Source organism: Pelodiscus sinensis, chromosome 6, assembly GCF_049634645.1.
Source record: "Pelodiscus sinensis isolate JC-2024 chromosome 6, ASM4963464v1, whole genome shotgun sequence".
Lineage (NCBI taxonomy): Eukaryota > Metazoa > Chordata > Testudines > Trionychidae > Pelodiscus > Pelodiscus sinensis.
In genome coordinates this window covers 54,118,545-54,132,919 of record NC_134716.1, presented here as the reverse complement: position 1 = coordinate 54,132,919, position 14,375 = coordinate 54,118,545, and the positions used below count along the sequence as shown (strand labels likewise).

General features: G+C 40.3%; 1 protein-coding gene across 9 annotated transcripts in view; it reads left to right on the top strand.

Annotated features, from left to right (window-relative positions):
• Positions 1–14,375, top strand: part of CSNK1G3 (casein kinase 1 gamma 3) — a 146,421-nt gene that overhangs the window by 23,947 nt on the left and 108,099 nt on the right. For all 9 annotated transcript variants that reach the window (XR_003090671.2, XM_006130107.4, XM_006130104.4 and 6 more), the window contains one exon: positions 6,616–6,656. Coding sequence is in view for 8 of the 9 variants with exons in the window: in XM_006130107.4 (XP_006130169.1) it covers positions 6,616–6,656 (41 nt within the window). In the remaining variant the exon portion in view is untranslated. The remainder of the gene's footprint in view (positions 1–6,615; positions 6,657–14,375) is intronic.

Genomic DNA, 14,375 nt, shown 5'->3' with positions numbered 1-14,375 from the left:
ACTACTCGATTAGCTTATTACCCACAATTTAACATCCCTAGTGGCAATAGCTAATTTACCTTTCGTGAGAGAAGAAGAGTGAAAGCAAAAGAGATGTCAACTTCTGTCTCGAGCTAAACCTGCAAAAGTGCATGATGTGCAAAGCTAGCAGTGGATAATCTGCTGACTTTACACGTAGATGTGTAAATTTGAAATTATCAGCTGCACTTTGCAAGTGATAGACAATGGATCATAACCCTGAGAGAGAGAGAATTAACTGACAAGGAAGGAGGAATATAAGGAAAGGAGAGCGGCATTGTTTCCCTTACAACAGCCATATGCATTGTCTGCCTTTACTTTATCTATCTCTGTTGACAATGAGCAGGGCTCGACACATAATGTAATCTACTTGCCCGTGGCGAGTAGATTACGACCTGGAAGAGCCGGCGCAGAGCGATCTGCACATGCGCAGAAAGACGTGAAACCGTGTGGCTGGTGAGCAGGGCTCGCTGCCACTTGGCGAGCCCTGACAATGAGTATCTGGTCATGGCTTTAAAAATCTACTCATTGGTGCTGTTGATTGAATCCGGTTAACTTGTGATTGACTCAAACTATTTGTTTAAAAAATTGCAATTAATTACAATTTTAATTGTAGAACACCAATTTAAATGTATTAAATATTTTTGATGGTTTTCTATATTTTCAAATATATTTTTCAATTACTACACAATACAAAGTGTACTGTGCTGAATCTTAATTAATAGTTTCAGTGTAAAAATGATAAATAGTATTTAATTCACCTCCTACAAGTGCATTAGGTCAATCTTCATTGTGAAAGTGCAATTTGTTTTGTTTCTGAATGCAGTTAAACAATGTGTAAATTTTGGAGCCTGCAAATCTACCCAGTCTTTTTTCTGGTTTAGCCAGTTGCTTAGACACACAAGTTTGTTTACATTTATAGGAGAGTATTCTGCTTGGTTCTTAGTTATAATGTCACCTAAAAGTTTTGTAGCCAGCATTGCAATGTATAATTTATGTTCCAGATTATACTGAACATTCAGGCTACGTCTACACTGCAGGCTTCTTGCGCAAGAACTGCTTTGCAGAAGAGTTCTTGTGCAAACGGTCTTGCGCAAGAGTGCGTCCACACTGCCATGTGGTTTTGCACAAGAGCGTCCATGGCGGTGTGGATAGCTACAGCACTCAGCGCAAGGTTTAAGAATCTGAAGTTCCTTCCAAAGTCAGAGGGGGGATGAGGTGTGGTGCATGCTTTCGGAAGTCTTAAACAGAGGAAAAACTCAGATGCAGACAGTATAGTACCCAAACAACCAGGAAAACCAGCCTTCTGCTGGTGGAATTGGATTCAGATGAATATGTTCTTATCCACACTGTTTGGTTTATCATCAAGCAGAGCCCATCATAAGTATGGATGTATGTCTACTGGAATGTTGGTTGAAGCATAAAGGGACATATAAATCTTCAGTCATCTGGTGCACAAATATTTTGTGATGTTGTCTACAACAGTGCTGTATGAATGCCTGCTATCACTGTCAAGTGACAGTGCTGCTAGCTTGTTTCCAATATTTCCCGCAAATGTAAGAAACATACAAACTTGTTTTTGAAGTCTTTGAAGACAGTAGTAGTAGTAGGACTGAGTGGACTTCTAGACTGATATTTTACATGGCTTTATTTGTGGATACAGTTGATATTTGGACATAATTCTACCTATGTAAATTCAATTGGAGATTTCACTAGTGTACTAGTAGAGATGACTATTGTTTTTTACAGTGCAAGTATTTGTAATAAAAATAAAGTGAGTACTGTGCACTTAATATTCTGTATTGTAATTGAAATCAATATTTATGGAAATATAGAAAACATCCAAAATAATTAAATAAGTGGTATTCTGTGTTTTAAAAGCACAATTTATTATGATATTGTATTAAGTCATTTAAATTAGAAGATAATTCACATTAAAAGTTTTATGATGAAAATTAGGTTAATAATAGTTCTAATTTTAATTTAAAACAAAACTCTATACTTATTTAACACTTATTTTGTGTGTGGTGACAATTTAGATCAGGGCTACTCAACTTTGGAAGTTCCGGGGGCCACAATGATACTCACAGCACATGCTGAGGGCCGCAATTTTAAGTGTGGTTGCATATACATGCAAATAAATAAATATATATATGCAAATAGCTTCTTTCACACCAATGAGCATGAATTCCAAGATTAAGGCAAGACTATAAAACATGCAGGCCCCATTTAAGTCAGTTCAGCTGATATTAATAAAATGCAATACTTACCTGACTTCCACCCATATGATAGCACTTTTAATGAGCAATGACAGTCCAGGAATTTAACTGCTAAAACACATATCAACAGAAGACCATTATATTGACTACTTTTTCATGTTGGCTCCCACCCGTAGGCTGCACGTTGAGCCCCGTGTAAACCCAAACTGCACAGCGGGCCGGCCACATGTTGAGTAGCCCTGATTTATATGCAAGTCTTAGTAAGATTTTTACATGTGCTTAATGGAATTACTTACAGATCATAAAGTTTAGAAACAGGCATAAATCTTTACAGAATTGGCATCTTAATGGAGAGCAACAAGTTAAGACCTGGGATAAATGGGAGATTATTAGATAGCACAATGGTTCTGAAACTTTCATATTGGTGACTCTTTTTACACATCCAGCATCTGAATAAGACCTTTTCCTTATAAATTAAAAAAAAACCACCTTTTTATTATTTAACATTTATTATTTAACATAAATACTGGAGGTGCAGTAAAGGGTTACGAGTGGAAGCTGACAGTTCATGCTCCCTGCGGCACTTTCGCCTTTGAAGTGTAGCAACAGCCCTGGGACTGTTGCTACACTTTGAAGGCGGAGGTGCCCTTATCGACTAATCGAATAGTTGATGCAAATTGCATCGACTATTCGATTGGCTAATTAATCTAAATTTAACATCCCTAATGATTGGACAAGTTAAATGTATTAAAGTGGCAGGCCACAACTTGATTAATGTAACACTGGGCAGTGTGCCCACTTTTCTGCTCTCACATACCATGCATTTAAGTGGTTCTAGTGTTTGATGACAAGGCTCCCATCATATAACCTATAAAATGGGGAAATTTTCCTGAGTCTCTCAGCACCTCAAAATCATCTCTGCCTGCTCTGGATGGATATTGGGAGTAGAAGTTGTCAAGAGCAAAATCTCAATCTACAAAGACTTCAGGTTTCTCCTCCTCCTTGTAGGTACATATATGCTCTACCATCATAAGTCAGAATCTTATCGACTTTTGGGAGCTGGCCCTTTTATCCTTTGTAGCACTAGACACTGTCTTCAAGCGGCAACTAACTAAACATTCCTATTTTTCTTAAAAGGACTTAATTTGCAAGTCCTATTGCTTTCAACCCAACCCTGCCTCTGTGATGCTATCAAGAAAAATTAAGTTGCTGTTGCTTATAATCAATGATACATAATTTGCCTGAAGAGAGGACTTAACTCTCCAGAGTTGTCAAATTTTATACCTTTTGTAAGTTCAGTATATTTTAAAGTGACACAATTTAGTTGAATTTTTAATTTGAGTTTTCTGATAGAATATTTTGACAATTAATTATAGGGTATTCTAATAGAGAATTAAAAAATTTCAGTACTTGAGTCAACAGGTGTGAAAATGTGCATCTTACAACATTTTGTATGTAAAGTAAAACTGAAAAAAGAGAATTCTGAAGTCATTCAGCCTTAACTGTACAGTTTTGTAGTAGTGTTAGTACAAAAATGTCCTGATATGAAATGTGATTTTTTTTCAGATTGATGATCTCTTTAAAATATTGAACTCTCCTCCCCAGTAAAACTCCCAAAAACATTTGCAAACATGATGTTTTATGTGTTAACAGTGTTTCCTCTTTTACCTTAACCACTCCATGACTTAAATTTTTTCATGACAAAACTGCAATGCTTAGTTTATCTCATGCAGTAGACTGATATTCGTGTAAAACAAGATTAAGGTGCAGAATGCAGTCCAATTGTGAAATTGTTTGCATCAGTAAACTTTACAGTTTCAGTATCATGGCTATAAAGGTTTTGTTCAACCATGTTTTTTCTTCAATTGAACAATGAACAGATGCCCCTTACTTTTTCAGAATACAGTAGACTTCCGATAATCCGGAACCTATGGGATTTAGGTGGTGCCGGATTATCAAATATGCCAGACTATCAGGAGGTACATATAAGCAGGTGTTATATATACACACACACACACACACCCTGTATACATTATATACCGTATATAAAGTGTTCTTAACCCTTTTTATTGTACATACTGTATACAGTATATTGTAATGTGTTCGTTTTTTTAATCCTTTTTTTACCCTTTTTGCTCAGTTGAGCTGCTGCCGCTGTTACCTTGTTACCTTGGAGTTTTACTATAATTTTTTTCTTACCACTTTTTCCTTCTATCTGTTTCTATTTTCCTATTATCTGTTCAGTTTCTAATTTATTGCTGTTTGGGAAATGAAAGATGTTGGAAATTGGTGCTAACAAATCATGTAAAGTCAATGGGAACCACAGAATTGTCTTGGAATCCTGCAATTCTTTGTGTACAATTGGTCATATTGTGTCTTAGCAAAATTTCCAACTTTTGATGCATATTCTGTGAGATGCCCTATTTGATTATACAGTATTTAAACCATTAAATAATTTATTTAAATCTATAACACTAATGATTGGCAGCTCTGTTAAATGTATTTTTAAAGAAATGGCAAGAGGAATGCTAGCTTTAAAAAACAACCCCCCACCAGCCTCCATTACATTACAAATTGCTAAAAATAGGACTTAGAGTACAAATATATCCCTTTTTGCAGTTGACTTCTTGTGCTTTCTGTTGGAACAATACATTTTTTAAAAAAAATTTTTTGCATTGATATTTTTTTCTTCCCCTGCAACCTATAGTTTTTTTATTAGAAAATAATCCATATGAAATGATGTGTACATCAGGCATGTCTGGCATTTGGAGGGCCTCATGTAGCCTGATTGGAAATTTTTTGCAGCCCACCAGTCTTTTTTTTTTTTTTTTTTTTTAAATAATGAAGTGTGGCCTGCTGGCGACTCTGAGCATGTGGCAGAGTGCCTGCTCATGGCCGGCCGGGCTGCTCTGTTGCACGTGCTCATGGCTGGCTGGGTGCTCTGCACTGGGCTCTCCAGCAGCTGCTCACAGTCTTATAAGCTACCTCAGCGGCTCAGGCGGCAACATCAACTCTGGGACCCAGGTTTTAGGTTGGGTAGTGCTGGGAGAGCCTGGCTGGGAGAGGTTGGAGGGGCCTGGCTCTGGGGGAGGAGAGAGGCATTAGGTTGGGGCGGTGTGCGTGGGAGTGCTTGGCTCTGGGGGAGAGGAAGGGAGGTATGTTAATATTTTGTGTTTAATTTATTTATTCCCAAATAAAAATAACAATGTATATTAATTTTATAGCAATAAATATCAATTTTTTTGAAATTGCATGAATAATTAGATCTTTATGCAAAATCTCAAACTTACAATGTATCTGAAATTTCCACAGAAGCCTGTTCTATTTGATTAACCATAGTCTATACTTGTTTTTATTTCAACAAAATTTAAGGCACCTTAAATTTATATTTAAATTAAAAATTATGTAACATTAAATTAAACATTATTTAATATGAGCAAATAACAATTTTACACATCAGATTATTGTAATATTATAAAATATACCTAAAAGCCAGGTGTCCGGTATTGGTGCCTTCTGCCTGGCACCTAAAATGTTTTGAGTTGTTTTTTTTCTCAACAAATCATTTGGGAACGTTAGGTGGCTCTGAAAGCTATCAGTTTTCGTTTGAGCCCTTAGTAGGCTTCAAGTTTGACATGCCTGGTGTACATGGTAATCAAAATTCTTAAATCTGATTTTAAATGGCGACATCATTTGAATGTCTTAAGCCAGGCATGCATAACATGGAGTATGTGATCTCTAGGCAGGCTTACTTGTTGCATTAATTTTCTATATTTCTCTAGCAATTAAGTATTTTCTTTTTGTTGAAAACATGTAATTTTTTTTCCCTCTGATTATCTGTTGAGTCACATACTTAAGAAAGATAGGCCTGGAATTTTGGGGACAAAGTAAGCAGAGTAGCAAATCTTGTTAGTTGTACTTATAAATCGTAAGTTTTATAGCTCATTCTTCTTTACTTAGGGTATTGACATGGTAAATTTATTTGACAAAATATACTTAAGATCAGTTGTATATTAAGTTAAAGAATATTTCAATTTAATTGTTAAAACATACACATCTCTCACCCCAAAAGCAAGCCAAAGAAGGGGCTTGCAATCACCTTTTGTCAACTTGGGTAAATGGCCCATTCTGTCATCTTAAGGTCATGGGTTACTTCAGTGCAATGAGAGCACAACATAGGGTGCTGCTCGGGACGGTCACAAGCCTGAATATTACTTTGTCAGTAATTTCTTGGCAAGTAGTGTGTTTAGTTGCTGAAGCAAATTGATATAGTGAAGACTCATTAATGTTTGATGGAGGTGTAGTTTTTGGCAATTCTTTTGTCTTTAAATGCAATTCCTGGCAGAGTCTGACATTCTTGTTTTTGTATTTCTTTAAGGAAAAAATTTGTACACAAATGAATATGTGGCAATAAAGCTGGTAAGTTAATATTTTTTGTATTCATACTGATTTATTTTAGATGTGAACTTGATTAGAAATTTACTTTCAAATAATGGTTTGTTTATATGCAACTGAGTCTACTTGCTTGTTTTACCACTGAATTATGCTAGATTAAATTGTTGTCTGTATTTTCAAGGGTGAACCATACTACTTAGTGTTTCAAGTCTCTCCAGTAGTTGTACCAGTATTTCTCTTTCCTGCAATAGCAGTAGAGGATTGAAAAATGTTGTCCAGCAGGACAACAGAAGTGGAAATCCTGGATGACCATTTTTCCAGTTAGCCTCACCCCCAACTTTTCAGTTTCTTGCTGGCCATCTGTGGTACTCTCGCTTCTCATTGTATATACATAGTTGCCTTTTTAATTATTGAGATGTCTGTGGAATGTGAGATGTCTGAAGTAATTTACTAATGAATGCTTATAATTTTCATATCAGATGTAAGATGCTTATTACTATGACTTTCTTTCACAAACCTCATTTGAAGAGCTTGTCTACATGGGGATTTAATTCATAGCTTTTTGCTGTGTCAGGTAACACATTATAGAATCTGCAGTAATAGTTTGCACACAAGACACTGTACCATCAGTCAACATGCATCATTCTGTACACTCAACAGTAATTTACTACCAACTGTGGGTGTAGTGCTCTGTAAGGCTGCTTTTGCTGCAATGTGTGTTCTGGGACTTTTCTCGCTGTCTATTGTGGGATACCTAATGGAAGCCAGGTGGTTTCTGTTTTTTTTTTTTTTTTTATTCTGATTCATTTGTCTCTGTTCCTGCCTATTTTAGAGATTGGTAGCACCATTTTTGAATTGCTGTGAGCCCAACAACACCTGGTGCTGGTTTGCAGGCAATCTTGAAATACACACAGCCTGCTTGGATATTTTAACACTCAAAGCTGGATGAATTCACATTTGAATTTTACCTTATCCTCTGCTTAGTGGTGCATATCACAGCAACTTTTCCAGTAGCAGAATGACCTCCAGTGGTGGTAGAACAAGGAATACACCAAGCAACTGAAATAGAAGATTGGGACCAACTCACTTTGCAGCAAAGTTGGTTCATTTTGAAACAGGCATCTGAATTACATTTTGTTACATGCAAGTATTTGCAAAGTGGATTAACTTGAAAAGATGTGAATTAACCGTCCTGTGAAGACCCCCCTAAGTTTTGACCATTACCGGTATTTGAATTGAAGTTGTACTGTGCTTGTGGACGTAACTAAACTGTGGGTAAACAATTTTTCTATAATAGTCAGTCCATTCTGAAATACGGTTTTGAAAGACTAACTGAACAAAAAATTCCCCACAAAGAATGCATGAAGGTGTGAAGTGCTATAACATTATAGACACATTTTTGGAAAACTTACATAATTGTCTCTTGGATCCAGTGATGAATGCTATGGGGTTATTTCACTTTGTTTTAGAATACTTTTTGCAACACTTTAAACATTCTGGTTATATTTAATTTAGAATATGAAAACCTGAGTTTTGGAATAGTGAAATAAAAAATGGCAAGTTAAAGTAAATGCTTTAAATGTAGTTATATAGTACGTTTGAGAGGAGCTTCTACCAAAGTATCACATGGTTTCAGAACTGCCAAATACAGAGTTCATTTCACAAGCAGGAATTCATGTAAAAAACATGCCAAACTTTTTTTTCCCCTCAAAGAGCAAAATTGTGTATCCCTACTTGAAACTCATTTTCCTTACAAAATATACCTAAAACTCTAAGTCCAGTACAAGATGAATATGGGATGGAGTTCTGTCTGTGTTGAAAATGTGGTGATTGCTGAGGAAGTGTGTTCACAATAAAACTTCATAGTATCTTTTGCATGATTGGTTATTTTGAAGCATTACTTATGTAGTATTCCAGATTAAGAAAAATGTAAATCTGATATCCATTTTTGTTTATGGATTTTTTGGAATAAATTACCACATTCGTAAACATTGCCACTCTGACTTATTTATAAATATGGTGCTTAAGTTACTAAGCTGTTTCTAAATTAATTTCATTCAACCTCTGAAGTGATTGTACTTTGTCAGTTTAGGTTTTGCATATTGATTTGCTGCTAATTCCTCTGAGTCTTACGATAGTATCCCTTAAAGCTGTGTAGAAAACTTTAAGAATTTTCAAATAATTGGTTTTAACAGATCTGAAAGAGTCCTATTACTGGTAGAGGCCTAGAGTGTGTAATACATAGTGCAAGACAGAACTATAATAATTACTTGACCATTTGAAGCAATGTGAAGGAAGTATTGTGTTAACATATAATCAGCTACTTGTAATATGAGGCTCAGTGGTCCCTACCCCTGTGGCTTAGGGAAGGAAGGGAGGCCACACCTTCCTCCTGATGTTACCAGGATTGCTTCTTACTGTTGGGGGAATTAGCAGAGTAATTGCAGCATCCGGCTTTTCTAACAGGATTAGGGTGGTGTCGAAGGGTAGGGATAATGCAAGTCGACCCTACTTTACTGCATTCCAGCCCAGAGTCCTGAGTGGTAGGGTGTTCCATAACCAGGGACCCTCTTGCAGCATACAGAGTGACTGTTAAATTATAACACCAACAGACTAAAACCCCATGGCTGCTACTTCTCTGAGTTACAGATTAGGATCCTTGGGTTCATCCAGGTATTCGGCCGCTGGAAGTCCCTCGAGCTTCTCCTTGGCCAGGTACAAGGTGCTGCCTATCTCATCAGCAGGGTCAGTGGGAAACGGCAAGCAGAGCATGTCTCTCTCCTCCTTTGGCTCGGCCCCAACTAAGTTAGGAATTCCACCTCTTGTACTTCCTGCCCCACCCCATAACTTCTGGTACGAGGGCTGGGCCTGGTCAAACTCTTCCCTACTGGTCAAAGAGTGGTTCCTCCCTCTGGTTTGGAGACAGACCACACTGCCTCACTACACTAACAAAAGATAAGCAATTCATAGTTAAGACCAAAACTCTCACTCTCACTATTGTTGTTGGATATAATCAGTGGTCTCCAACCCTTTTTTACACCCAAGATCACTTTTCAAATGACAGAACAAGCCAAGATCTACCACCCCACCCCATCCTGCCCTCTCTATTCTCCTCCTTTCCATCACTTGCTATCCCCAACCCTTATACTGCTGCTTTTTCCCCCCAATTCTTCTGTAGGAAGAGGTTTTCTCAACATTTGGTCTGTCTAGACTGGACCAAATGTCAGAAAAAAACCCTTCTTTTGGAAGCCCCCTTATTCCTCGTGGAAAGAGGAATATAGGGGTTACTCAAAGAGCATGTTTGCTCTTCCGCTAAAAAAAAGTGGAAGAACAAATGCATCCCTGGATGCAGAAGAGTTTTTTCTGGGATACCTCTGGAATCCTAGAAAAACTCCTGCAGTCTAGCCGTACCCTCACTGGGTTGAGACAGGATGTGTAGGCTTTGGGGTGGGAATGAGGGGTTTGGGTATGGGAAGGGGTGAGAGGTTCAAGCTCTGGGAGGGAATTTGGATGCAGAAGGAGGTGGAGGAGGGGATGCTGGCTCAGGAAGGGGGCTCCAGGCTGGGGAGTGTTGGGGTCAGGTGGAGGGTTGGGGTACTGAGCAAGCCACAGGCTTGTGGATGAGAGGGTGCAGGAATTTGGGTTGGGGGATGGGAGGGACTCAGGGCAGGGAGGTTAGGAGTATAATGGGCTCAGGACACAGATTTGTGGTGTGTGGATGGTGTAGGAGTGTTGTGGCAAAAGACTGAGGATGTGGGGGTGCAGGAGTTTGGCGATGTAAGAGGCTCAGGATAGGGTTCCAGTGTATGATAGACTCAAATCTAGGGTCTGGGGGTGTGTATGCAGGAGTGTTATGATGCTGCGGACATTTGGAGGTTTGTTGGCCAGGCTTCATTTTTAAATAAAATGTCAAACACAAAGTTCCAGCATTGGTTTTTATTTGAGAACCTGTTTTGATTCAGGGGTTACTGAAAAGTTAGTTGGGGCCACATAAGTGAGATGCAAAAAAACCCCAAAAACCTTCCTCCAAAGCCTCACTAATGTGGCCCCAACTGTGCTGGTGGGAGCAGGGGACTTGGTACTGGGGAAGGGTGCTAGTGGGTGCTGGGGCAGAGGACAGGGTATCAGTGGAGGCAAGGGACAGGGTGCTGGGGTGGGGATAGGGTGCCAGCGGGAGCAGAGTGCCAGTGAGAACCAGGAGCAGGGTGTTGGCTGGGGCTGGGAATTCTCTGCATGTGCCTTCCCCCCCTTACCCCCCAGTGGAAGGAAGCTCTGGCATGGGACTCCTCCCTTCTCCCTTGCAAATGAGGAAAGCCCCGGCGTGTGCTTCCCCCTGGGACTCCTACCTCCTCCCCCCCAGAGGAGGGGAGCCCTGGTGTGTGCCTCCCCTCCCCTCCCCCTTCTTCTCTCCCCCCCCCCCCCCCCCCGGAAGCCCCAGCATGTGTCCTCCGGGACTCCTACCTCCTCCTGGTGCACCACAGACCTGAAAGGGGAGCAGGCAGTGCACTTCCAGAAACCCCGGAAGTGATGTGCAGCTGCCAGACTTCCCTCCACTCTGTGGGAAGCTGGCACTACCTCCATTTTCGGAGGTAGTTAGTGGGGCTTCTTGAGGGTGGAGGAATTTGGGGGGGATCCCGAATGCCTCACGATTGCGATCGACTGGTCCATCAGGAGGGCTTGGCCAGTCGATCGATGGGTTGGTGACCATGGGTATAGATACTATGTAATGGAGTTACACCTACCTCTCATGAGTGCGTGCGCATTTACTTTGTCTTTAGCTTGTGGTGGAATCTTCAGTAATTCAGCCCTTTGGGCTGAGCCTCTGTTTGTATGTGAGCTAAAAATCTGACCTGTTACAGAGGGCACCAGGACACATACCCTGAAAGGTTCCTTTATTTGCCGCCCTGTCTGTAAGTTCACTCCTTAGTCGGTCTAGCAGGGCCTGTTGCAGTACTCTGGTTTGGTCTTGCACCCCTTCTGGACTCTCTTTGAGTGTCTTTGCTCTGCATAGAGTGGTGTTCTAAGGCATACTCCTTGGTGGCAATGTCTTTTGGGGGCTGTTCTGGCCCCAGTTGTCCAGATGGACAACTACAGTTCAAAGTCAAGAATCCTATGTAAATCTCTAAGATGCCACAGGACTATTTGTTTTTAAAGTTACAGACTACCATGGCTCCCACTTTGAGACTTTTTAACTACAGTTCAGTTACTCTTCCCTGAATGTGTCAATTCAGGCCATTTCATCAGTAGCTGGTGCAGGGGACCTGGGCATGCCCTAATCTAGGTCCCAGCCCCAGGACCTTAAAGGTAGCAGCTCTCTGCCATGTCCCTTTAAGGTGAATCACTGCTGCAGTTCTCAGAGCCACTTCCCTGTAGCCCCAACACCGTCTTATCTTAGGACGTGGTCCTGGTTGGGTCCCAGTGGCCAATCAGAGCTTCTTCTTTCACTTCCCCTCTTTCCCCCACAATCTCAGCCAACACTGCTCTGTCCGAGGACCTATAGCTCCCTCGGCCAGCCAGGCACACTATCCACATTCCTTTAGCTCTAGCAAGGAGCTCTACTTTGCTCTGAACTTACTTATTATTTATTTAAAATATTCAAGATGGTATACAAAATGTTTAAAACACAATATAAATGTATATAAAAAAATAAAATGAGACCCCAGAGGGACATAAAACCTGCCACTTCTGTTCCCTTTAATGGGCATGCTGAAACTGGATTGGCTGCTTTCTGCAGTTGCTCTCTGGCTGTTGTGATGGGTCTGGCTGTCACCCAAGGTGCGGAGTCAGACACAGGGTCTGGACCATGTCCCCAAAGCTTAATTGAAAACAGCATGAGATGCCTGTCTCTAGCATTCAGATACCCAGCCCCTCTGGGAGCGCTGTACCCAACATAAATCTATCTTCTGCTCTACAGATATATAGTACACGTTCATGAAATTCACCCTCTTTCTCCATGCTGCCCCAGGTAAGAATTAATTACAGGGGTTTATTAATAGTGATATATTAAGTATAGGATTTAAGTAATCATAAAGGATAGCAGACAAAACAATGTAGTTACTAAACAAAATAAAACAAAATATGTACACTAAACTTATTTCACTGAAGAAACTAGTTATATGCAATACCTCACCTTCAGAGTCGTTCTATAAGCTTTTCACAGACTTGAAAGCATTCCAGCCATTCATACCCTAGTTAAGTCTTTCTAGCAGTCATTTAGGTGGGGTAGCTAAAGAAATGATTTCCTAGATTACCTCACTCCCCACCTTTAAATAGGATATGCATAAGGTGGGACTCCCTATGTGTTCAGTCTAAGCTTCCCCTTTGCTCTTGTGAAAAATATAGCATTCCAAGATAGACCCCAGCATCTGGTGACATGATCACATTTCACTGCAAGGCCGTTGTCTCCTTATTTCAAAAGTTAAGCCCCATTGTCTCTTGCTACTGGGTTATTAGCTCTGTGTCTGGCTTCTTTATTGTTGTACCTGATGAACTAGTAGTAAGTTTCTCCAACCTGAACTTATTGATTATAAATCTACACTCATATTCCCAGCTTCAAATACAGAAATGATACATGCATGAAATTAGAATAATCCTATTCAGTAGATTACAGACTTTCCAATTATCTCACATGAAGTATCTTGCATGTTCCAGTTAGGTCATTCATATTCATAAGTATATTCTTACAAAGAATATGGAATTCCCTATCACAGTTGTCTTAGGCTGCCACTATTGGCAACTGGAGGACCTTCTCCATCACCATTTTTGAGGGTACTACTAACAGCAAAATTGCATAGGAAAAACTTCTAATACCACAGCAAATTTCAACTACGATTTAATTTTGTGTATTTGTAATTCTAAATTTGAATTCTGTGTATTTGAAATAAAGCAATATTCTGACAACTGGATTAGTGTTCTATTGGTCACTAACAGTACAGACAATGCAGTAGCCAACTTTTCTGTCTAGTTTAAATGGATATGCCATTTAGGTAACAGTGATCAAGTGACAGGCTCAGAATCACTCACACCTGAAAGATAACTTCTAAAGGTTAACAATAGTTAAGTTTCTTGTGCTTTATTTTGAGTCATTCCCAGAAAGAGAACCCCATTTTCAGATGTCTGTGGTGCACAGGTTTTTTTTCTTTAACACAATTTTCACTTGCAGTGAGTTTGTTAAATGTGATACTATCCGAGATCTACCAAGTCAGCTGGTAATAGTCCTTCTCAGAGTGCTTACTCATGTCCATTCCAATCAGGTGTGTGCACACTGTCAATGGATTCCGGAGCTTTTTTGCCCAGCGTTACCTGTCAGGCCAGTCAGGGAATCCCCTGCAGTAGTGCTGCTATATTGGTGCATATATACTCCTGCTGGACCTCGCCACCCTCAGTTCCTTCTTGCAGCCCGTGACAGTAGCTGGAGCATCCTCTTGTTGAATCCCGTCTAGCACGTGTACATGATTGGTCTGGGAGTGGGGGAGCCCCTTTGCCCCCCTTCCCACTAGGCATCCATGCCCTGGAAGAGGCTTGGAATGCTCCCCCACCCCCAGGCCAATCAGGGCTGGAGTGCGGGAATCCTCCTGCCCTTCGAGGGGCATGTGACGCTTTGAAGTGCTGCGGGCTACTTGCAGGGCAAAGGAAGCTTCACGCAGCTCCCCTGCCCATGGCCTTGATTGGCTTGGGGGAGCGCGCAAAGCCTCCTCCACTCTTATCTCTGAAAACTTCCACACAGTGTGCAGCGGTGGTCAA